General features: G+C 38.6%; 1 protein-coding gene across 1 annotated transcript; it reads left to right on the top strand.

The window, feature by feature from the left end:
- The first annotated feature begins 106 nt into the window (after nucleotides 1-106).
- LOC134657604 (erythroid differentiation-related factor 1) lies at nucleotides 107-22,319 on the top strand. Its single transcript, XM_063513170.1, has 15 exons — nucleotides 107-321; nucleotides 826-1,010; nucleotides 2,509-2,617; nucleotides 3,391-3,528; nucleotides 5,016-5,133; nucleotides 5,985-6,677; nucleotides 7,178-7,572; nucleotides 8,487-8,615; nucleotides 9,440-10,088; nucleotides 10,487-10,645; nucleotides 11,070-11,286; nucleotides 13,461-13,632; nucleotides 16,923-17,062; nucleotides 20,090-20,247; nucleotides 21,915-22,319. Exons 1-15 carry the CDS (start codon nucleotides 283-285, stop codon nucleotides 22,295-22,297), a joined length of 3,684 nt encoding a protein of 1,227 aa, XP_063369240.1. The 5' UTR covers nucleotides 107-282; the 3' UTR covers nucleotides 22,298-22,319.
- The last annotated feature ends 1,195 nt before the right edge of the window (nucleotides 22,320-23,514 follow it).

Here is a 23,514-nt window from a genome sequence, read left to right as displayed (position 1 = left end):
TTACCACGCGTTACCATGGGTTTCCATCATTTTCAGTGTATAACTTATCATGCTATCCTTTTCTAATCAATACTTTGCATATGAGATAAACTGAAGCTTCGAGTGAAAAGCGAGAGAGGATGAGATATTTGACAAGCAGCATCGTTAAACGAGAAAAACATTTTGCGTGAAATTCTTTAAAACCCACATAAATTCCACTAAATATCATTTGTTCTTCTTTAACTAAAGTGGAATAGATCGTGTAATATTCTATTTGTGTATCGGTTATTCTATTAGCTGAAAATGGAAGAGGAAAATGAATATGAACAGAAACGCACAAAGGTAAATACTAGTCAAATGCCTTAATAAATTATTTTGTACAGCTAGTGTCTATTATTCATTCGGAAAAAGCGATCAAGTCTCAGTATTCTTTTAAGCTTGCGCTTAAACTATGGCCTAAGGATCTACCAACATTTGTTTTAAAAATCAATCTAGAACATTCCATGAATGCTTTTGTATTGTTGAAAAATTTACTTCACAACGTCCAAACCAGAATATGTTTGTATGTTTGTCTGTCTGTTAAATGTGCAGCCCAAACAACTTCACAGTTCATGTGAGGCACAATTTGAGATTCTTAGTGTCTATTTAAATGCTCTTATGGCTCGTATATCGTAGTTTTCTTAATATTAATCTCTTGAGCCCTAAGACCTAAATTTGCCAGCGAAAAAACAACCTTGAGGTTTTATAGAGATTTTATAATTGAATTTTGTCTGTCATTGCTGATCCGATATCGCATCTGTGGGACTCAAGGGGTAATAGCATTACTTTAAATTTATGTTATTACAGGACCGCAGCCCTTCACCGGGCATCAAATCCACAGCCGTCGTCAAATACACAGCTTTCCCGAGCCCAGTGAGCTACGCTCGACTGCAGTGCAACACGGACTTGAACCTGCCACCCTCTAACTGGGGGGCCGCTATAGACTCCTATGGGCTGAAGCAGATATTGACGGGGACTACTCCCCTGTCTAGGTGAGTGTCAATTCCCCAAAACATCAGTTTATTTTATTTATATTTTTATTAAAAAAAAACATTTTCACCACACCAGCTCGGAAAGGCTTACTTTGCACTTCAAAAACTAATAGCAAAGTTGTATTTTATTTACATTTGAGCCAAAATATTGAAATTTTGAGTTGTTTTCTTATGTTTGCTGGTAGAATTGACTTTTAAATGATGATTTTGGATGATCAATGTTTAATAACATTCATTTGGATTTGATTTGGTTTGATTTTGTTTGATAAAATATCAACATTTAATATTTGCTTCGGGTTGGTGTGGTGAAAAATTTTGTGTTTCACTCGGGGGCAAATGTTGTTTAACCCTCGTGCTTTGAAACCCTCGCAATGCTCAAGATTCCAGTTTTCGAACCACTCGCTATGCTCATAGTTCTATTTTGTAATCTTTCGCTTGCTCGGGTATCAATTGCAATTGGGGGGTTGCACGAGCAGTTAAACAACAACTTTGCCCTCTTGTAAAACAAATATTGTTTAGTAGACCAGTGTTGTACATATTTTATTAGTAAAACTTCACACCCATTAATGGCGGATATGATATTCAACTCTATTGACAGCTATTAAAGTTCATATTTAAACAATTATTTTTTATTTCATAAGGTTAACCTTTTCGACGCCGTGTCAAACACAAAAGCTGTCACGCTGACGCCACGTCACCTAAGTGTCAAAACTGAAATTGAACTTTATGCATATGCACGTAGGTCTATGTTGCTCTGTGGTCTGTGACCGATCAATCGATCTTTGGCGTTGAACCTACGGTGCGGATATATCGGTCATTGGCGTCCAAAAGATTAATATTAAATATACTATATAACTGAAAATAACTATCTTAGGTGCTAAACTGAAATGCAGTGAGGACCAGCGCCTTATTATAGTTCGTTTTTTTTTAGCATTAGAAATAAGGTAAACAATCTTGATGTGTCTTTTTATTGAAAAACACATTTTAAAAATAAGTCACGACAAATATGTAACAATTATGAATCTAATACGATCATTTGCCTTCTTTCAAGTTCTTTCTGATGCTAAAAAAAACGAACTATAGGTCACTGTCCTATCCAGTGTCCCATTTGTAGCCCACAAAAATCTGATTGTGAAATATCCCTGAACTGAAATAATGGTTTGATTGCACCAAACCCGAAATTGTGACGTGGCTTCAGTTTTAATAACATAAAAAAAAAGAAAATGTGAAATCTAAAGTGTCATTCTATGGTACTAGTAAATTCATATTTTTTGACAATAGACAATAGTTTCAATATGGCGGTTTGTTTATATAGTTAGCAAGTTCTAGAGTCTGTGCGGAAAGAGAAGAGTCGTGGAATGTATGCGGACCAATACATTTCACGACTCTTTTCTTTCCGAACAGAATCTATTAGCAGTTTTCGGATGGCGTTTTCCACTATTCTCGAGACATTCAATTTTATGCCATACGCTCATAATAACAAAGTCTCATTTGGCAGTTTCCGCATGGCGCACATGTTTCCCGACTGTGTCGGCGCTGTGGACGTGATCTCGGGTGCGGAGTGTATCAAGAAACTGTTGAAGTTGCCCTACCAGCCTAACGGGACCGTAAGTTTGATCAAAGAAAACAAAATAATAATTCAATATTATAGGACATTCTTACACAGATTGACTAATTGTAAGTCCAAAAGTAAGCTCAAGAAGGGTTTACCATAAATGAATATTGGTCATCTAGCCTATTCTCTTTGGTTGTATTATATTCATATTCATTTAATCCATTGTTCTCATGCTCATCAGTACAATAGGTCTTACATTTAAATAGTCTTCGTAGGTACATGACACCCTGCTAGGGCGTACAATATAGGATATATATAACTAAACTTAATAACTAAATACAATTCACAATTACACTACTTAATTATAATAGTATAATAAATTATTTAAAGTTATTATCATGCAATTGTACTAGGTTTAACTAAAATTAAACACTAGAGAATTACCTACTTGATGTCAATTAATTTTATACAAGAAAAAAAATTATATATATTAATAAATTGATTGATTGAAAATAATAATAATGTTTTATGTCATGTCATCTTCTAAAAATTCGTCTATGGTATAATAACATTCCTCGATAAGTATCTTGGAGGATACAACTAAACGGAGTAGCCATTAACAGGCTTTCCCCTCTGTCGAAAATAGGCGGCCAACGGTCATACACAATGTATGGACTGACGTTTATCTGACATGGCTATTTTTACGTTACGCATACATTTGACGTTCCCCTCCCCCGCAAAAATCGGCAGACTGTTTTGTACAGAAAATTACAGACATGGCGTCTCCGTTTGATTATATCCTCCAAGATAAGTATCGATATGTAGGTGAGCATGATGGTGCACCGCGTGGAGAACACGCTCCTTCTGGACGACTTCGACGTGTACGACTACTTGATGAAATCGGAGTGGGGCTGGCTGAAGGACTTCTTCTATGAGAACATCTTGAAGACCATGTCCGAAAAGGTGAGTGAAAAATAGGAAAATACAGGGTGATTCATGAGACGTGAGCAGGACTAAAACTACACAATCAGTAAATGTAAAAGAATCGTTCACCACAATATTTAAGTAAAACAATCACGTTTTTTTTGTTGTTATATACTTTTTGATCAGGACAAATTTAATTATCTACAATCATGGATACCCTACAATATTCAATTAACAAAGATAAAACCTTTTTGACCGTTATGACAGCACTTTGAATATGAAGAAAATAAAACGTCACACTTGAGTGAGATACGATTTTTCAAAAGTAACCAGACTCCGATGACATTCAATTTGGCACTTGTTATGGATAAAACAAAGAGGGTGACCATAAATGTCGTAAATAAATTAAAACTTTTTTTTTAAACAGTATAAAATAAATTAAAGTTAGTCTCACAAATAGGTACTGGTACGAAACAGTTGTTTATAACTTACTGTATGCGTAGGCTTGATCCTGCTCACGTCTCCTAAATCACCCTGTATACTAGATATTGTACTTAAACGATTAGAAAAGTCGTAATAGTTAAGTTTAATTTATTTTTAAGTTAAAAACAAATAAATACAGTCAGCAGCAATGGTTGCTGGCGAGGTGTTCAAAATGATCTTGACGCGACTTTACTGTTAAGAGAATAAGAGCGCGTAAAGGTAATTTTGAACACTTCGCCCGTTATAGTTCGTTTATTTTAGCATTAGAAATAAGGTAAACAATATTGACGTGTCTTTTTATTGAAAAACACGTTTTAAAAATAAATAATGGCAAATATGTAACAATTATGAATCTAATACGATCATTTATATTCTTCTGCTTTCATAAGTAATAGTTGCTGATTTTTAAAAAGCGGTTTCCAATTAAAAGACATGTCAAGATCGCTTACCTTCTTTCTAATGCTAAAAAACCGGCCAAGTACGAGTCGGACTCGCGCACGGAGGGTTCCGCACCATCAACAAAAAATAGAGTAAAACAAGCAAAAAAACGGTCACCCATCCAAGTACTGACCCCGCCCGACGTTGCTTAACTTCGGTCAAAAATCACGTTTGTTGTATGGGAGCCCCACTTAAATCTTTATTTTATTCTGTTTTTAGTATTTGTTGTTATAGCGGCAACAGAAATACATCATCTGTGAAAATTTCAACTGTCTAGCTATCACGGTTCGTGAGATACAGCCTGGTGACAGACGGACGGACGGACGGACGGACAGCGGAGTCTTAGTAATAGGGTCCCGTTTTTACCCTTTGGGTACGGAACCCTAAAAACGAACTATAGCAACTTCTGATGCTGCACATTGCTCCAATGGGATTTGAGATGATTTAGACGGCCGAACGTCAGCGAGTCCTTTTTCTTTATATGAATTCATGTGCGAGCGAGATAGCGCAATGCACGTATATAGCGATGTCCCGTTCGCACACGCTTGCGGGTGTTTATCAGCATCCAATGTGAAGATGGCCTTACATTATTATTGTACTTTTAGGAGCGGATGAGCTTGACGCCTACGCTAACACACAACGCGTTGCAGCTCACACACAAGTTCCTGTCACACAGTGTGTGTGTGCCTGAGGCCAAGGGGCCTACGCCGGGGCCTACTCCTGGTGAGTTAAACTAAACATAATTATGAGTTATTATTTAAAAAAAGGTGCTGTCAATATTCAATGCCCTTTCGAAGATTCGGGCCTCATGGCCAGGGTTCGAACGCATAATTATCAATGATCTTCATAATTATCGTGATTTTGATACCAGATAATTATCGATTTGATAATAATCTAAAATACAAAAAAATGCTCCAATCATTATTTTTTTACTATCAAAGAATCCAAAGAAAATAAATATAGCACCATCCGTACCTGGGATAATTATCCGATATTTATCAGATAATTAACTGATAATTATCGCGATATTTATCAAAGACTATAATTATCTGGACAATTTCGAACCCTGCCTCTTGCACTTATTATATTTTTTACCGGTACCTAATTAAAGAGAAGCATTTCTTTAAGACTGTTTAAAGAACATGTTTAGAAACGACCGGTCTGGCCCAGTGGGTAGTGACCCTGCCTGCTAAGCCGATGGTCCTGGATTCGAATTCCGGTAAGGGCTTTTATTTGTGTGATGGACACTAATAATTTTGTTCCAGAGTCATGGATGTTTTCTATCTATATAAGTATGTATTTATGTATATAAGTATGTATTTATCTATATAAGTATGTATTTAATTATATATAAGAATGTATATCGTCGCCTAGCACCCATAGTACAAGCTTTGCTTAGTTTGGGGCTAGGTTGATCTGTGTATTAAGGTGTCCCCCAATATTTATTTATTATTTATTTATTTAAACATAAATTTGTAACTCTTTGACTATTGAATTGACAGCCTCTAACAGCTTAAGCTAAACTTAACAGCTGAAAAAATCCAAAAAAACATTCATATTTTCCTTTCTTCAAGGGTCCTACTTACCCGATTCGGAAAGATCTGACCCCCCCAACGAGCATCTCTACAACAGGAATGTCCTCTGGACCTTCGAGGACATCCAAATGCTCATCGGAAGCGACCTTCCCATCTTCGGAGACAAGGACAGACCTTGCGTCTCGCTCCGACTCAGGGACGCTAGGGAACCTATCAATGTCCTAACTGGAATAGACTACTGGCTTGATAACCTAATGTGTAACGTACCTGAAGTCCTAATGTGTTACCACCTAGACGGTATAGTACAGAAATATGAGCCAATGAAAACGGAGGATTTACCTAATATGGAAAACTCTAAATTCTCACCGAAAGTCGTTAGAAATGTCGCTCAGAATATACTTTCGTTTCTGAAATATAATGCAACTAAAGCCGGACATACTTATTGGTTGTTTAAAGGTCCACATGATGATGTTGTTAAACTGTATGATTTAACTTCCCTATGTCCGGACAGTTTGGACAATCCGTTCACAACCCCGGTAGCCATGTTGTTATACAGGGTGGCGAGGAATATGAGACTGACGAACAGGTCGAGGCATGTTAGGCAGTTGTTGGAACAGGCGATTAACTTGTTGAAGGTGGAAATGTATCCGCAAATAGTGGCGTCTTCGCATTATATGTTGGCAGACTTGTATGTGCCGGCCACGACCAATCCGGCTTGTCCGGATTTTAAAGGTTAGTTTTTTACTGCAACACAGCCATATTCGAACTTTAAGATACGTCAAATATTAGATATCTATTAGACATCACCAAGATATTTATGTCAGTGTGAAACAAGTGTCAAAAGTGACGTTACTTCAAACAAAAAGGTCACTTTTGACACTTGTTTGACACTGACATATCTTGGTGAAGTCTAATAGATATCTAGTTCAAAATCCGAATCGGGCCCCTAGTTCCACTATTTGTATTAAGGTAGAAAATGTAATGAATTAATTTTTTTTTGCATTTTTTTTTTGTAAAAATTAACGTTATATCAATGTAATTAAAATTGGTCAATCTAATATTTTTTTCTTAAAATACAAAAATTCTGAATTTAAATTTAATTTGTATACGAAATTACTTTCATACCTTATGAATCAATTGTAATGTGTTTTCAGAACAAAGAGTTATTATTCGTAAAGTCTAAGAAAAGTGCGTGCTTTTCTTTATTTTATTTTTATACCTATTTATTTTAGATGAAAGCTCAGACTCAGAAAGCGAAGACCCCGATTTCGAACCAACAGAAGTCACGTCAGAGCGAGACACAGATAGCGTAAAAGATGAGACGGAAACATTCAACGACGACATCGAAGACAACAGTGGCGGCAACGGTGACAGTGGTGATAAAAATGAAAGTGATGAAAAAGTCAGTGATGTTAAAGTCAGTGATGGTAAAGTCAGTGATGGTAAAGTCAGTGATGGTAAAGTCAGTGATGGTAAAGTCAGTGATGGTAAAGTCAGTGATGGTAAAGTCAGTGATGGTAAAAGTGAGTGTGGGGATGGTGATGGGGAAAAGGAAGAAAAATCATTGGCGCTTCAAATGAGAGGTTTGGCGCTGAGAGATATTGGGGATAAAATGAAAAAAGAGGAGGTGAGTTGACTACCTTTATAATTACTTGTTTGGGGCATTATCTATGAAAAGGGACCTTATTGTCGATGGCGCTTACGCCGCACGGCGTCGCGTGGCCGCGTATTTATATCGTAGCATCGTTAATTGTGGCGTAAGCGCCATCGACAATAAGGTCCCTTTTCATAGATAACGTCACATTTTAGGGCTCATAATGAGTCACTTAATAATTTCGCTAAATGTCCCATTAAAACCTATTTCACACAAAGTCATGTTAAAAATGCATGTCTTTTCGCAAAACTCTCTACTACAAATGATTTTGTTGAGCTGTTACAATATTAGCTCTTATGTACTGGCATAACCCATTGGCATCATATCATTTTTCATTTCTCCACTACCTAAAGGTTGTCTGGAAGAGATCACTCTTTAGCGATAAGACCGCCTGTTGTTTACCTCTGTCTTCATGTATTATTTGTGTTTCCATGTACATTTATTTTGAGGTTGTGCAATAAAGAGGATTTGTATTGTATTGTATTGTATAACCACTTGACAACCGGTCTGGCCTAGTGGGTAGTAACCCTGCCTGTGAAAGCGCGGTCCTGGGTTCGAATCCCGGTAAGGGCATTTATTTGTGTGATGAGCACAGATATTTGTTCCTGAGTGAGTCATGGTTGTTTTCTATGTATTTAAGTATTTGTATATTATATATATCGTTGTCTGAGTACCCACAACACAAGCTTTCTTGAGCTTACCGTGGGGCTTAGTCAATTTGTGTAAAAATGTCCTATAATATTTATTTATTTATTATAACCTATTATCTACTGAGGTAAAGTGAACCGAAAAGGTCCCTGATAATAATTAATGATGTTTAATTGTGGCTCACCTTCTGGGTAACCTTCTGTGATGCGAAGTCACAATGTTGTATTGTTTTCTTGTAGGATAATAAGCATAAAGGTGGCGAAGCCAAAGGTTTAGGCGTGGAGCCTCCCGACCGCTGTGGGCACGCGCTGAGACACGCCCTCAAAGGGCTGCTAGCTCTGCACAATGTTACCATAGACAAGTGTCAGGTAAGATTTATGATCAAACTTGTCATGACAGTTTTGAATGATTCCAGGTTAGTTTCACTAGACTTATATACACCGGGATATGAACCGTGATTACCTTTAGTATTGTATAAAATATCGGGAGCTAGAAAACAATACTAAAGGTAATCACGGTTCATATCCCGGTCTATATAAGTCTAGTGAAACTTGTCATGGTAGTCGATTTCTAGGTTTTCAAAGGACTTTGGAATACAAGATGACAGCTTGCATTTTTGCGAAAGTCGCGTAGTAGATTTGCACGTTTTCAGAATTCCATTCATATAATAGCGTGGGTTTTAATAATCCTTGTAAGAACAATAAGTATAGGTCTAAGCTTGGTTTAGAGTATTTTTTATCAAGCAAAATTCTGATGATGTAATTTTCGTACTCATTGCTGGTGTATAATTAGTTATTCTAGACTTATATCGACCGGGATATGAACCGTGATTAATCTTTTGTGTTGTTTTCGAGCTCCCGATATTTCGACGCAGTTACATGCATCTTGTTCACGGGTAACTGAAGATAGCGGTTCGATATCATTCCAGTGAAAATAACCGTGAATAATTCAAAACTGTAATTAGTTATTCTATTCTCGTTTCTCATTATTAAAACATTATTAATATCTTAGAATAAATTTAAAAGTGGAAAAATTATTGTCTTGGGTGAGACTTGAACCCACGGCCTCTGGAGTTCAAGTCTCACCCAAGACAGTAAATTTTCCACTTTTAAATGTATTCTAAGCTTAATAGCATCGTTCACAGACGTTTCTGCTTGTTAAAAAATTAAATTAACATTACGACTGCCCTTAGGAGGAAGAAAGAGAAAGATTGAAAGAGCAAATCCTAATAGAAGAGCAACATCCAAAAATGGCGAAACCCTACGAACCGATATCAATGAACTACGAACCGATCAAACAAATAAACAAGACCGACAAAGAACACAACTCACGAAGTCGCCGAAGAAAACGTGAAAAGAAAAACACAAAAAGCGACTATTTAATAGAAGCAAACAGTAATATAGATAAAAATGCAATCTTAGTAAGAAAAGAACAGAAAAAACTACAATCGTATAGTGAAACTAATAGAGATGACAACTTCGCTTGGAAGTTACATTTAAAAACATTGCTATACGAGAAAATCTGCCTCGCATATGCTACTTTGGCTGAATACAGCTACGCACATGAGCAATACGGTTTTTCCTTAAAATACATAGATTTAGCCAGCAAATGTCAAAAGTTATTATCGAATATGATTATAAAAAGTAAGGTGGTCGATTCTAGTTGCCTTATAGGCAGGGTTGGCGATAATTTCTTCCAGTTAAGTAAGAATTGGCATAGACTGGAACATTATAAAAAGCAGTTTGAGACGGATCATGATATTGACAGTAAGATTAAGCTGGAAATTGAGAATGATCTAGTGGAGGAGGTGGAAGGGGTTTTGACGAACGAATTTGATTTGGGTAAGTTGATGAAGTTACAATAATTTAATTTCCGACCCATTCTGTACCTTGTCACAGTGACAATTAATATGAAAGTAGCTTGAGACCACATACTATTGTCACTGTGAAAAAGTACAAAATTGCATACCTCATTAAAAGAAAACAATGTTTAAATACAGATGTCTTCCAGATAACCTTTACAAAATTATAGCCAAGGAAATTAGAATCTTGTTGTATTTTCAATTAGGTTGAATTTCATTTGTTCGATAATTTTACGAGACAAATGAAACGCTACCTACTTTGTTTTAAATTACGGTTGACGTTCCATCGAAACTGAGTGTACATCCTAATGTACATTGGGCGGCACGAGGGTATGTAGTAAAATATATAAATGGTACAGAATTATTTTCCTTTTTCAGACATATCTCTGCCAAACAGCGAGCTGTCTTCGATGTTGGCGTGTTGTTCTTACTATCGTCTCGCTTTAGCCGCGACAAGCGACAAACGGGCAGAATTACAACGGCGACTAGCGTCTGTCACCAACGAGCTAGCCGTTCGATACATGAACGACGCTCAACGTTAGTCTTTTATTAATTATCTCGCATTTTGGTATTGCCAGCCTCGTGTTGCTAAACGACCTCGCGTTGCTCGTCCGTTTAAATCATGCTCGGCCAGTATTCCCCTAAGTTTGCTCTAAAACTTAGTCATATCAGTGAAAAGTCAGATAACCTTGGTCTTTAGACCAAATTATAACAAACATAAAAAAGTATCTATAATGTTGGTAGTGTCTCAGTCTTAATTTAGGAATTCTGTGACATATATTTGGTCAAACCAAATTGTCAGTAAATAAGAACAAAAAAAAAACTATACTCATCCTTTTCATTTGGGTGCTAGTACTAGTGTAAGACAAAGATAGTATGAATCTCTCTGTCTATGTTTGAAATGAGACAGTTTGACAAACTATAATTTAGTTACACGTAATTATCTCAAATTTATTTCCAGAAATCTACGCCAAATATAATGAAGAGGACCCCCAGGATCCAAAAGCTCAGCTCCTACTCAAACAATTCAACACTTTATCGAAACGCTCGCTAGAATGTCTGGACGAGGCGTCCGCCATCTTTGAGGAAGTCAATGATGTACCGAACTTGGCACTGTTGTATTGTAACAAGGGACGATACTTGAGATTTAAGGCACATTGCGATCAGGGCAGTTTTGAGTAAGTATTCTGTATATTATGTATCACTGTTGGGTCACGGTTATGCTCCTCGCTTCGCTCGTTGTCGCATCTATTTATTTACTTAAAATAGTATTTCCATATGATATAAAAACTATCCTATTGGTTTACTGATTGGTCGTGGTCGCTCGCTTCGCTCGTAGTCGCACCTTTTAGTACTTCCATATCCCAATTAAAGTATTGAAATCCCAAGGTAGGATTTACTATGAAATAAATCCCACCTTTTCACCCCCCTAAAGGGATGATTTCTGTGATCAAAACTATCATATGTCTTTCTCCGGAACTTGAAATATCTCCTTACCAAATTTTATCTCAGTCGGTTTACTGGTTTAAGCGTGAATAGGTAACATACAGACAGACAGACCGTCGGATCGCTAGAATGTCTGGACGGAGTGTCGGCCATCTTTGAGGAAGTTAATGATGTACCGAACTTGGCACTGTTGTATTGTAACAAGGGACGATACTTGAGATTCAAGGCACATTGCGATCAGGGCAGTTTTGAGTAAGTATTCTGTATATTATGTATCACTGTTGGGTCACGGTTATGCTCCTCGCTTCGCTCGTTGTCGCATCTATTTATTTACTTAAAATAGTATTTCCATAATATTTCCGTGATATAAAAACTATCTTATTGGTGGTGGTCGTGGTCGCTCGCTTCGCTCGTAGTCGCACCTTTTAGTACTTTCATATCCCAATTAAAGTATTGAAATCCCAAGGTAGGATTTACTATCAAATAAATGCCACCTTTTCACCCTCTTCAGGAATGCTTTGTGTGATCAAAACTATCATATGTCTTGTCTTTCTCCGGAACTTGAACTATCTCCTTACCAAATTTTATCTCAGTCGGTTTAGTGGTTTAAGCGTGAATAGGTAACATACAGACAGACAGACTGTCGGATCGCTAGAATGTCTGGACGGAGCGTCGGCCATCTTTGAGGAAGTTAATGATGTACCAAACTTGGCACTGTTGTATTGTAACAAGGGACGATACTTGAGGTTCAAGGCACATTGCGATCAGGGCAGTTTTGAGTAAGTATCTTGTTTCTTATGTATCACTGTTAAGTCACGGTTATGTTCCTCGCTTCGCTCGTTGTCGCATCTATTTATTTACTTAAAATAGTATTTCCATAATATTTCCGTGATATAAAAACTATCTTATTGGTGGTGGTCGTGGTCGCTCGCTTCGCTCGTAGTCGCACCTTTTAGTACTTCCATATCCCAATAGGATTGAAATCCCAAGGTAGGATTTACTATGAAATAAATCCCACCTTTTCACCCCCCTAAAGGGATGATTTCAGTGATCAAAACTATCATATATCTTTCTCCGGAACTCGAACTATCTCAAATTTTATCTAAGTCGGTTCAGTGGTTTAAGCGTGAATAGGTAACTTACTGACAGACAGACTGTCGGATCGCTAGAATGTCTGGACGAGGCGTCCGCCATCTTTGAGGAAGTTAATGATGTACCAAACTTGGCACTGTTGTATTGTAATAAGGGACGATACTTAAGGTTCAAGGCACATTGCGATCAGGGCAGTTATGAGTGAGTATTGAATTGTTTCCTACGATTTTTTTATCAATAGGCTACGGTGACTGCTTACCATCAGACGGCCCGCATGCTTGTTTGCCACCAATGTAGTATAAAAAAAAACATTTTTTATTTTTTCGTCGAGGTTAACCTAACACGCTTCTCGCTTCGCTCGACGTCGCACCTAGCCTTTGGATTATTACTTCTATATCCCACTTAGGTAGACAGACAGACAGGCAAATTATCGAAACGCTCACTAGAATGCTTAGGCGTCCGTCATCTATAAACAAGTGAATGATTTTACAGAGGATTACGAAAAACTAACATTGTCATTTATTTAACTTTCGATTGTAAATGGGATATTTAAATAATATGTATCGTAAAATAAATGTCCTGTCTCAAATCGTAATATAATATATACTGTAAGGACTTTCATCTTAGGCACAATTTTTTAATGATTGTAACTATAGTTGGTCAAACCAATTTGTCAGACAGTAAGAACCAGGAAAACTCTGCTCATCCTTTTCTTTTGGGTGCTAGTACTAGTGTAAGACAAAGATAGTATGATTCTCTCTATGTTTGAAATGAGACAGTCCTTTGACAAACTATGTTTATATTTCTTTCGCAGTGAAAAGAAGCGTAAACTATACAACACCGCCGAAGAACTATACCTCACTGCTCTGAAGTTAGTCGGGCGAGGCGATACCGGCGGAGTGAGGGAGTTGGTTCAATGGGAGCTGTCCTGCCATCTGTATACTAGAGCTGTGCTCATGCAGGACTGTCCTGGGAGCAGGCCTAATGTGAGTATACCACTAGTCTGATAGCTGTCTCTCTGTCAGTTGGAGTGAGAGAGTTGGTTCAATGGGAGCTGTCCTGCCATCTGTATACTAGAGCTGTGCTCATGCAGGACTGTCCCGGGAGCAGGCCTAATGTGAGTATACCACTAGTCTGATAGCTGTCTCTCTGTCAGTTGGAGTGAGAGAGTTGGTTCAATGGGAGCTGTCCTGCCATCTGTATACTAGAGCTGTGCTCATGCAGGACTGTCCCGGGAGCAGGCTTAATGTGAGTATACCACTAGTCTGATAGCTGTCTCTCTGTCAGTTGGAGTGAGAGAGTTGGTTCAATGGGAGCTGTCCTGCCATCTGTATACTAGAGCTGTGCTCATGCAGGACTGTCCCGGGAGCAGGCTTAATGTGAGTATACCACTAGTCTGATATCTGTCTGTCTGTCAGTTGGAGTGAGAGAGTTGGTGCAACGGGAGCTGTCCTGCCATCTGTATACTAGAGCTGTGCTCATGCAGGACTGTCCCGGGAGCAGGCTTAATGTGAGTATACCACTAGTCTGATAGCTGTCTCTCTGTCAGTTGGAGTGAGAGAGTTGGTTCAATGGGAGGTGTCCTGCCATCTGTATACTAGAGCTGTGCTCATGCAGGACTGTCCCGGGAGCAGGCTTAATGTGAGTATACCACTAGTCTGATATCTGTCTGTCTGTCAGTTGGAGTGAGAGAGTTGGTGCAATGGGAGCTGTCCTGCCATCTGTATACTAGAGCTGTGCTCATGCAGGACTGTCCCGGGAGCAGGCTTAATGTGAGTATACCACTAGTCTGATAGCTGTCTCTCTGTCAGTTGGAGTGAGAGAGTTGGTTCAATGGGAGCTGTCCTGCCATCTGTATACTAGAGCTGTGCTCATGCAGGACTGTCCCGGGAGCAGGCTTAATGTGAGTATACCACTAGTCTGATAGCTGTCTCTCTGTCAGTTGGAGTGAGAGAGTTGGTTCAATGGGAGCTGTCCTGCCATCTGTATACTAGAGCTGTGCTCATGCAGGACTGTCCTGGGAGCAGGCCTAATGTGAGTATACCACTAGTCTGATAGCTGTCTCTCTGTCAGTTGGAGTGAGAGAGTTGGTTCAATGGGAGCTGTCCTGCCATCTGTATACTAGAGCTGTGCTCATGCAGGACTGTCCCGGGAGCAGGCCTAATGTGAGTATACCACTAGTCTGATAGCTGTCTCTCTGTCAGTTGGAGTGAGAGAGTTGGTTCAATGGGAGCTGTCCTGCCATCTGTATACTAGAGCTGTGCTCATGCAGGACTGTCCTGGGAGCAGGCCTAATGTGAGTATACCACTAGTCTGATAGCTGTCTCTCTGTCAGTTGGAGTGAGAGAGTTGGTTCAATGGGAGCTGTCCTGCCATCTGTATACTAGAGCTGTGCTCATGCAGGACTGTCCCGGGAGCAGGCCTAATGTGAGTATACCACTAGTCTGATAGCTGTCTCTCTGTCAGTTGGAGTGAGAGAGTTGGTTCAATGGGAGCTGTCCTGCCATCTGTATACTAGAGCTGTGCTCATGCAGGACTGTCCTGGGAGCAGGCCTAATGTGAGTATACCACTAGTCTGATAGCTGTCTCTCTGTCAGTTGGAGTGAGAGAGTTGGTTCAATGGGAGCTGTCCTGCCATCTGTATACTAGAGCTGTGCTCATGCAGGACTGTCCCGGGAGCAGGCTTAATGTGAGTATACCACTAGTCTGATAGCTGTCTCTCTGTCAGTTGGAGTGAGAGAGTTGGTTCAATGGGAGCTGTCCTGCCATCTGTATACTAGAGCTGTGCTCATGCAGGACTGTCCTGGGAGCAGGCCTAATGTGAGTATACCACTAGTCTGATAGCTGTCTCTCTGTCAGTTGGAGTGAGAGAGTTGGTTCAATGGGAGCTGTCCTGACACCTGTATACTAGAGCTGTGCTCATGCAGGACTGTCCCGGGAGCAGGCTTAATGTGAGTATACCACTAGTCTGATAGCTGTCTCTCTGTCAGTTGGAGTGAGAGAGTTGGTTCAATGGGAGCTGTCCTGCCATCTGTATACTAGAGCTGTGCTCATGCAGGACTGTCCTGGGAGCAGGCCTAATGTGAGTATACCACTAGTCTGATAGCTGTCTCTCTGTCAGTTGGAGTGAGAGAGTTGGTTCAATGGGAGCTGTCCTGACACCTGTATACTAGAGCTGTGCTCATGCAGGACTGTCCCGGGAGCAGGCTTAATGTGAGTATACCACTGGTCTGATAAAGGATATATACTACTATACCTCACTGCTCAGAAGTTAGTCGAGCTAGGTGGTACACAAATATCTGAACAACCCTCTATTGTCAGGGCGTTAGAGTGCGTGTTCAGATATTGTGAACACCTTGGCCGCTCCGATATATCTGATGGCTGTACAGAAGTGTGAGAGTTGGTGCCATGGGAGGTCTCCTGCCACCTGTATACCAGAGCCGTAATAGATCGCGGGGCAGTAACAGATTTCCATGATCAATAGCAGGGATGTTGCGGATGCAGATTTTTTGATATCCGCGGATGCGGATGCGGATGTCAAGATTAGGTACTTAGAAAATGTCAAATATTACATTTTTAGTATTTTTTTATGAAAAAAAACGAAACGTTTAGTATTTGAGCAAGAATATAATGTGCGTTATATTTAATAAACAGTAACTTGGCTGACTTTTCTGGATCTAGACGATTTAGTTATAGGTAATGACGAAATTACCTAGCACTTATGCCGCCGCTAAGACGTTCCTGTACCGACTTGTTCGACATCCGCATCCGCATAAGCTCCGCATCGATTTTATGCGGATGCGGATGCAGATGCGGATGTTGAAAATAATGCGGAAGTTCCGCGGTTGCGGATGCGGATGTTCGCAACATCCCTGATCAATAGCATCTCGGGCGAATACTAGTACAGTGGTTAGCGATGAACCCTCGTGGGCGTCAGCTGCCGCTCCGTTGGTGGTTTAAGAACGGCAGCCACTCAAAGGCGTAAAAAAAATTTAGTCATCACCTCCCGATTGAAACTTTGTCATATGATAGTTTAGATGTTATAGTCCAATAACAGTAGTCGAATTGAGGCTTAAGGCCCACCATATTAAGGTTCCCTATTTTCAATTTGAACCTTGTTGTATAGTAGATTAGGGTGACTTTAGTTTGTTTTAGAAAACAATGAAAGAAAAGAAATGCTACTTTATGTAGTTTTTGTAAGGTTCGAATTTGGTTGAAAGAGAGGGTACATTGTAATGCACGTTGGGCCTTACGAGGTTAAATTTATTATTTCCAGGAGGTGTCAGAAGTCGCAGAGGCGTTCAACCACGCGCTCAAATACTGCCAACTGACTCCAGGCCCGAGACAGTACCTTTACCAGTTCCGAGCCGCCATGATACATCATCGCTTGGGCTCTTTATATCACTCGCAATACAGGTACTTATACTTGCAATACAGGTACTTATACTCGCAATACAGGTACTTATACTCGCAATACAGGTACTTATACTTTACCAGTTCCGAGCCGCCATGATACATCATCGCTTGGGCTCTTTATATCACTCGCAATACAGGTACTTATACTTGCAATACAGGTACTTATACTCGCAATACAGGTACTTATACTCGCAATACAGGTACTTATACTTTACCAGTTCCGAGCCGCCATGATACATCATCGCTTGGGCTCTTTATATCACTCCCAATACAGGTACTTATACTTGCAATACAGGTACTTATACTCGCAATACAGGTACTTATACTCGCAATACAGGTACTTATACTTTACCAGTTCCGAGCCGCCATGATACATCATCGCTTGGGCTCTTTATATCACTCGCAATACAGGTACTTATACTTGGTCAACTAGATCTTGACAGTAGAAAAAGGCGGCAAATTTGTAAACTGTAGGCGCGAAGGGATATCGTCCCATAGAAAAATTGAATTTCGCGCGTTTTTTTACTGACAAGATTTGGTTGACCAGCTATAATATATCAACTTTTTCTTGTCACCCGTTGCCATGGCTACCTTCTCCTGGGTCACTTTTTAAAACCTGATTTTTAGGCATTTAAATTCACCAAACACGCTTTATTGTGACTTATAAACCCTTTCCATTGACGCGTGTCAGAAGAAGGTGGTGGACAATGTCTTCTAACAAACTATTGTCTCTTGGCTGACTGGACGGAATAATAACAAAAAATAGTTGATTCACCCGTTAAACCATAATACCTACAGATATTTTTTATATATTCGCGTAACTATGATAAGGCAATTTGAACAAGACATTCCTAATTTTGTAACAACAAATACAATTCTCCTTCTTGTGCAGAGCCATTTGGGGCATTATCTATGAAAAGGGACCTTATTGTCGATGGCGCTTACGCCGCACAGCGTCGCGCGGCATTGTATTCATATCGGAGCATCGTTAACAATGGCGTAAGCGCCATCGACAATAAAGTCCCTTTTCATAGATAACGTCACATTTGATGATGTGAAAACAATTGAGAGCACAAAACCATTTTGGTCTTATTTGTTTCTGTTTTGTGTCTGTGTTTTTCTTTATCTATAAGAAACAACGCTATTGTGTCTTCCACAAAATAAAATAATCGACCGGTACGTTTTTTTCTAAAATTTCTTTGCAGCCCATAATTTGTTAAAAAGCTTTACCATTACCATTTGCTATTTTCTCTACTTATTTCTTGTTTCTAAAACGTTTAATTATCAAAAATGTAAAATTAAAAAACCGGCCAAGTGCGAGTCGGACTCGCGCACGGAGGGTTCCTCACCATCAACAAAAAATAGAGCAAAACAAGCAAAAAAACGGTCACCCATCCAAGTACTGACCCCGCCCGACGTTGCTTAACTTCGGTCAAAAATCACGTTTGTTGTATGGGAGCCCCACTTAAATCTTTATTTTATTCTGTTTTTAGTATTTGTTGTTATAGCGGCAACAGAAATACGAGGGGCGTTCAAAATATTCTCGGTATTGATATCTTACGACCTCTTCTAAAATTTCTTTCGTTACTGGCCGCTAAGGTTTATTCATTGACATTAAAAAAAAGTATAATTCGAACCGAGATAGTCTTTGGTTTTTCTGCAATTGCTGAACAAACATGAACATCATGTGCGAATTGACAATGTTAACTAAATTAGAACATCGATGCGTGATAAAATTCTTGACAAAACAGGGTAAAAATCAAAAAACCATAAAAGAGGAAATGGATTGTGTTTACCGTGAGTCTGCTCCTTCTTTATCTACCATTCAAAAGTGGTCAAGCGAGTTTAAACGCGGAAGGGAGAGTATTGAAGATGACCCTAGACCTGGCCGGCCTGTAGTAGCTACTTCACAAGAAAATATTGATAAAGTGGAAAAACTTATATTGGAAGATGGTCGAGTGAAGGTAAAATCTATAGCACAAGTAACCAATCTCTCTATTGGTACCGTACATGATATTATACATGACCATCTTAATATGTCAAAAGTAAGTGCAAGATGAGTTCCGCGAATGCTGACTCGGCTTCAAAAAGACATGCGTGTAGCTTGTCGTTCCGATTTTATTGACCTGTGCGGTGAAAATCCTGATGAGGTGCTGCAAAGAATAGTTACTGGAGATGAAACCTGGGTTCATCATTATGACCCAGAGAGTAAACAAGAGTCCATGCAGTGGCACATTAAGGGTTCAGCTCATCCCAAGAAGTTCAAGGTCATCCCTTCAGCTGGCAAGGTCATGGCCACGATATTTTGGGATTGTGAAGGAGTATTACTAATCGATTATAAAGAAAAAGGTGTAAATATCACAGGACAGTACTACGCTAACATTCTACGTCAATTAAAGGATGTAATTAAAGAAAAGAGGCGAGGAAAGTTAACCAAAGGTATTCTGCTTCTGCATGACAACGCCCCCGTCCATACTGCTCATATTGCCAAGGCAGCTATTGTTGAATGTGGGTTTAAAACTGTTACTCACCCACCGTATAGTCCGGACTTAGCCCCCAGCGACTTCTTTTTGCTCCCCAATCTTAAAAAGGATCTGCGTGGAAATAAATTTTCTGACGATGAAGCATTGAAGGCGGCAGTGGAGGAGCATTTTTACACGAAAGATAAAAAATATTTTTACGAGGGATTAAAAAAAATAATTGATCGATCTTTTAAGTGTATGAACATAGGGGGGGAGTATATTGAAAAATAAAAATATCAAACTTTTCGTACTTGTTTGTTTTCATTCTCATACCGAGACTATTTTGAATACCCCTCGTACATCATCTGTGAAAATTTCAACTGTCTAGCTATCATGGTTCGTGAGATACAGCCTGGTGACAGACGGAAGCAACGTCGGGCGGGGTCAGTACTTGGATGGGTGACCGTTTTTTTGCTTGTTTTGCTCTATTTTTTGTTGTTGGTGCGGAACCCTCCGTGCGCGAGTCCGACTCGCACTTAGCCGGTTTTTCTTATTTCTTGTTCAGGATAACCTCCGAAGAAGGTCCGAAGCGGCGCGCGCTGCTCAACTCGGCTCGAACTAACTACATGTCGTGCACACACATGTTCGCGGCTTTAGAAGACGCCAGCATGTTTCTAACGGCTCGGCTGGAACATGTTGCTTTATGCGAGTGCAGCGCCGCAGGTAACTATAATAGGGTATTTGACTGTATTTAAAATAATAGTACATTATTGTCGAGGTTCGGAAGTAGCTACTTGCTGGCTGAGGATTCGTTTTAAACGGACGACCTTGGGAGTCCGTTTAATTGAATCCGAAGCCAGCAAGTAGCCTTCCAGCCGAGTCATATATAGTGCTTTTCTCAAAAATGGTGCAAGAAATAGAAATATTTTACAGAACTTACAGAAGCAACGTTCTAATTTTCACAGAAAAAAAATACAACCATTAAAAAAATTTGCTTGCCGCCTTTAAAAAAAAAGAAATGTATTTTTCTGCTGAAAATACGCCAACCTATTTGAGACACCTAAATAGTCGCGGTACCAACATTAAGCCTGTAACAGACTATCGCACCGCACCGCGACCTTGGAGCGTCGCACCCATAAGTGAGAGCGAGAAAGAGATATCTGTTTCTCGCTCTCACTTATGGGTGCGACGCTCCAAGGTCGCGGTGCGGTGCGATAGTCTGTTATAGGCTTTATAATAATAAGTGCTGATCATCTGTTTGGCTGTTTAAGGGACCTATGCCTTCATTTGATATGGCCATTTAAAGGTTTAAAAAGTTTGGAACTCGTTAAATAATGGAATTTGTATGCGACATTGCAGTCCCGAAATCGAGACTGCAATGTTTTTAACTTTTTAATTTTTTGAATGACCATAAACTACGCACTTCGCGACCTATTTTTTAACCGGCAACGTCGACTTTGCCGTCCATTTTTGAGAAAATTATTTTACACCATGCATGAAATAAAGCACCAGAAGATTACTAGAGAAACGTAGACAGCAGTTATATTTAGACACAATTTCTATTTTAAAACCCGTATAAAACTATAAAGAGTAGGTTATTTGATTATGACGTCACATGCTAGTGTTTCACAGTTTCACAGTTAGTCGTTCTCCATCGTATTTTCACGGAAACGTACAAACGTGTCTTGCTATTTAAGTCAGTCTCAGTACAAAAACCGGCCAAGTGCGAGTCGGACTCGCGTTCCTAGGGTTCCGTACATTAAGTCCGACTTACGCTCGACTGCACATTTCTAATAGGTTTTCCTGTCATCTATAGGTAAAGAACTGTTTTGTGTATTTTTTTCAAAATTTCCGAGATAATACGATGGAAAACAATTATGCACTACTTACATCTGCAAATTTTGTAACATTACGGACTGAAAAGCAGCGTCAAGCATAAATCAAATGCCTATTTTTAGAAACACAGGTTTTCTTAGATATATATTGAATCAAACTGCAATTTTAAATAAAAAAAACATATTCTGGCCATTCTTTTTGTGGTAGACTCAGAAAATAATTCATGTTTATTTTTATTTTATTATTTATACTAAATAAATTAAGTGGAATTGGCACTATACTTCGTTTTTTTTTAGCATTAGAAATAAGGTAAACAATCTTGATGTGTCTTTTAATTGAAAAACACATTTTAAAAATAAGTTACGGTAAATATATAACAATTATGAATCTAATACGATCTTTTATAGTCTTCTGCTTTCATAAGTAATAGTTATTGATTTTTAAAAAGTGTTTTTCAATTAAAAGACATGTCAAAATCGCTTACCTTCTTTCACGTTCTTTCTAATGCTAAAAAAACGAACTATAGAAGCTATATATTTCTTTATCTATTTCAGTATCACCCAACCTCAAATTAAAGTCCCTCCAAACGGCAATCGAGCTTCTGCGGCAGAGCCACTCCATCATGCAACTCCTCAAACACAGGGATCCTGAGGACCTCAAGGACACACCCAAATCAGACGACCAAGACGAGAAAACCACCAACAACGAACATAGCTTACTTTCCCTATTTGAAAATAGACTACACTACATACTTAAAAGTATCATACAATATTGTAGGTCCAAGTCTAACAAGGATTATGAAAAAATGACCGATATGTATAAAAAATTGTATTCGGCTAGCTTGAAAATTAAAAAAGATGATGATATCAGAATATATGCTGGGAGCGTATGCGATGTTTTGGAAGCGATGGATGAGATCAGTAAGGAATTTGAGTAGTTTTAGGTTATGAGAAATAGGTTTAAAAATAAATGAAAATTATGAAATTATGTTTTGTTTTATTTCATGAATAAAATAGTTCATATACAATAGTATTTTATGCAACCGTTGTTTAAGAGAGGTCAAAAAAGGCGAGTGGCGTGAGTAACAATTTGAGGCCGAAACTTTGAAATAAAATTGTAAATTTAACAAATATTTTTAATTCAAGAAGTAGCAAAAATGGAGGGTACGGGCGGGAAAAGAATGAATGAATGAATGAAATTAAAAAAAAACATGTCTATGGTTCACTTATTTGTCAGAGATGACATTTAAAATAAGGTATAAGGTAGGTAAGGTAGGTTTCATTCAATATTTTTTAAATGGTCATTACACGAAGTATTGTAAAATCGCCAAAAAGATACTGCGTGTATGCACACATTCTTTTTTGGGGCATAGACTAAAGACTTGTCTTGACAACTATAAGGTAGGGTTTTAAAGGTGTGTGCACGACCCTTTAAATGACAAATAAAAGTACGGGAGTAGTAAAACAATTATAAAAATATTGTTCTTCAACTATGAAGTCTGCAGCAAGCTCGATTCTCCATACAAACGTAGTTACGCTTTCATTCAAACGACTAGCTAGATTGCTCTAAAACTTTGTACTTACAATAGGATATGGTATATCTATGCCTGTAATTAGTTTATGTAGGTTCAGATACCATAGTTAAAATAATACAGCGAATTAAGTTTTTCATACAAAACTTGTTTTTTCCCTATCTCGTTTGTTTTATAAACTGGAGCTGTATAAACTAATTACATGCATAGATATATTATGAATTTTTTAGACTTCCTCTTTTTCGTACTGACATCAGTGTATTTGACGTTGCTTATTGCGTCTTAGAATAAACTTGAAAGTGTAATAATCAAAACATTAGTGTTATTTTCAAAAGTTGCTGAACAAATGTTGGTCAGTTTGGGGAATACAGCCTACAGTTTAATTTATTGCTCCTGTTACAGGAAGCACCCTGTATATGTATTGTACTCGTATGTATATGACACTACATATAAAGCATTTGTTTACTTCGAAGGGGATTGAAGAATTAAAAATACTTAATGAAATTATAAAATTTTTATTCGTCAACGATATAACATTAGTAACAGCTTGAAATTGAAGTCAATATAAATAATTATATTAAATACATCCAATATTATAAACAATGTCAAATTCTATATTATTA

Source organism: Cydia amplana, chromosome 20 (assembly GCF_948474715.1).
Source record: "Cydia amplana chromosome 20, ilCydAmpl1.1, whole genome shotgun sequence".
Lineage (NCBI taxonomy): Eukaryota > Metazoa > Arthropoda > Insecta > Lepidoptera > Tortricidae > Cydia > Cydia amplana.
The sequence above is the reverse complement of the archived record's forward strand: the minus strand, read 5'-3'. Positions and strand labels throughout refer to the sequence as shown.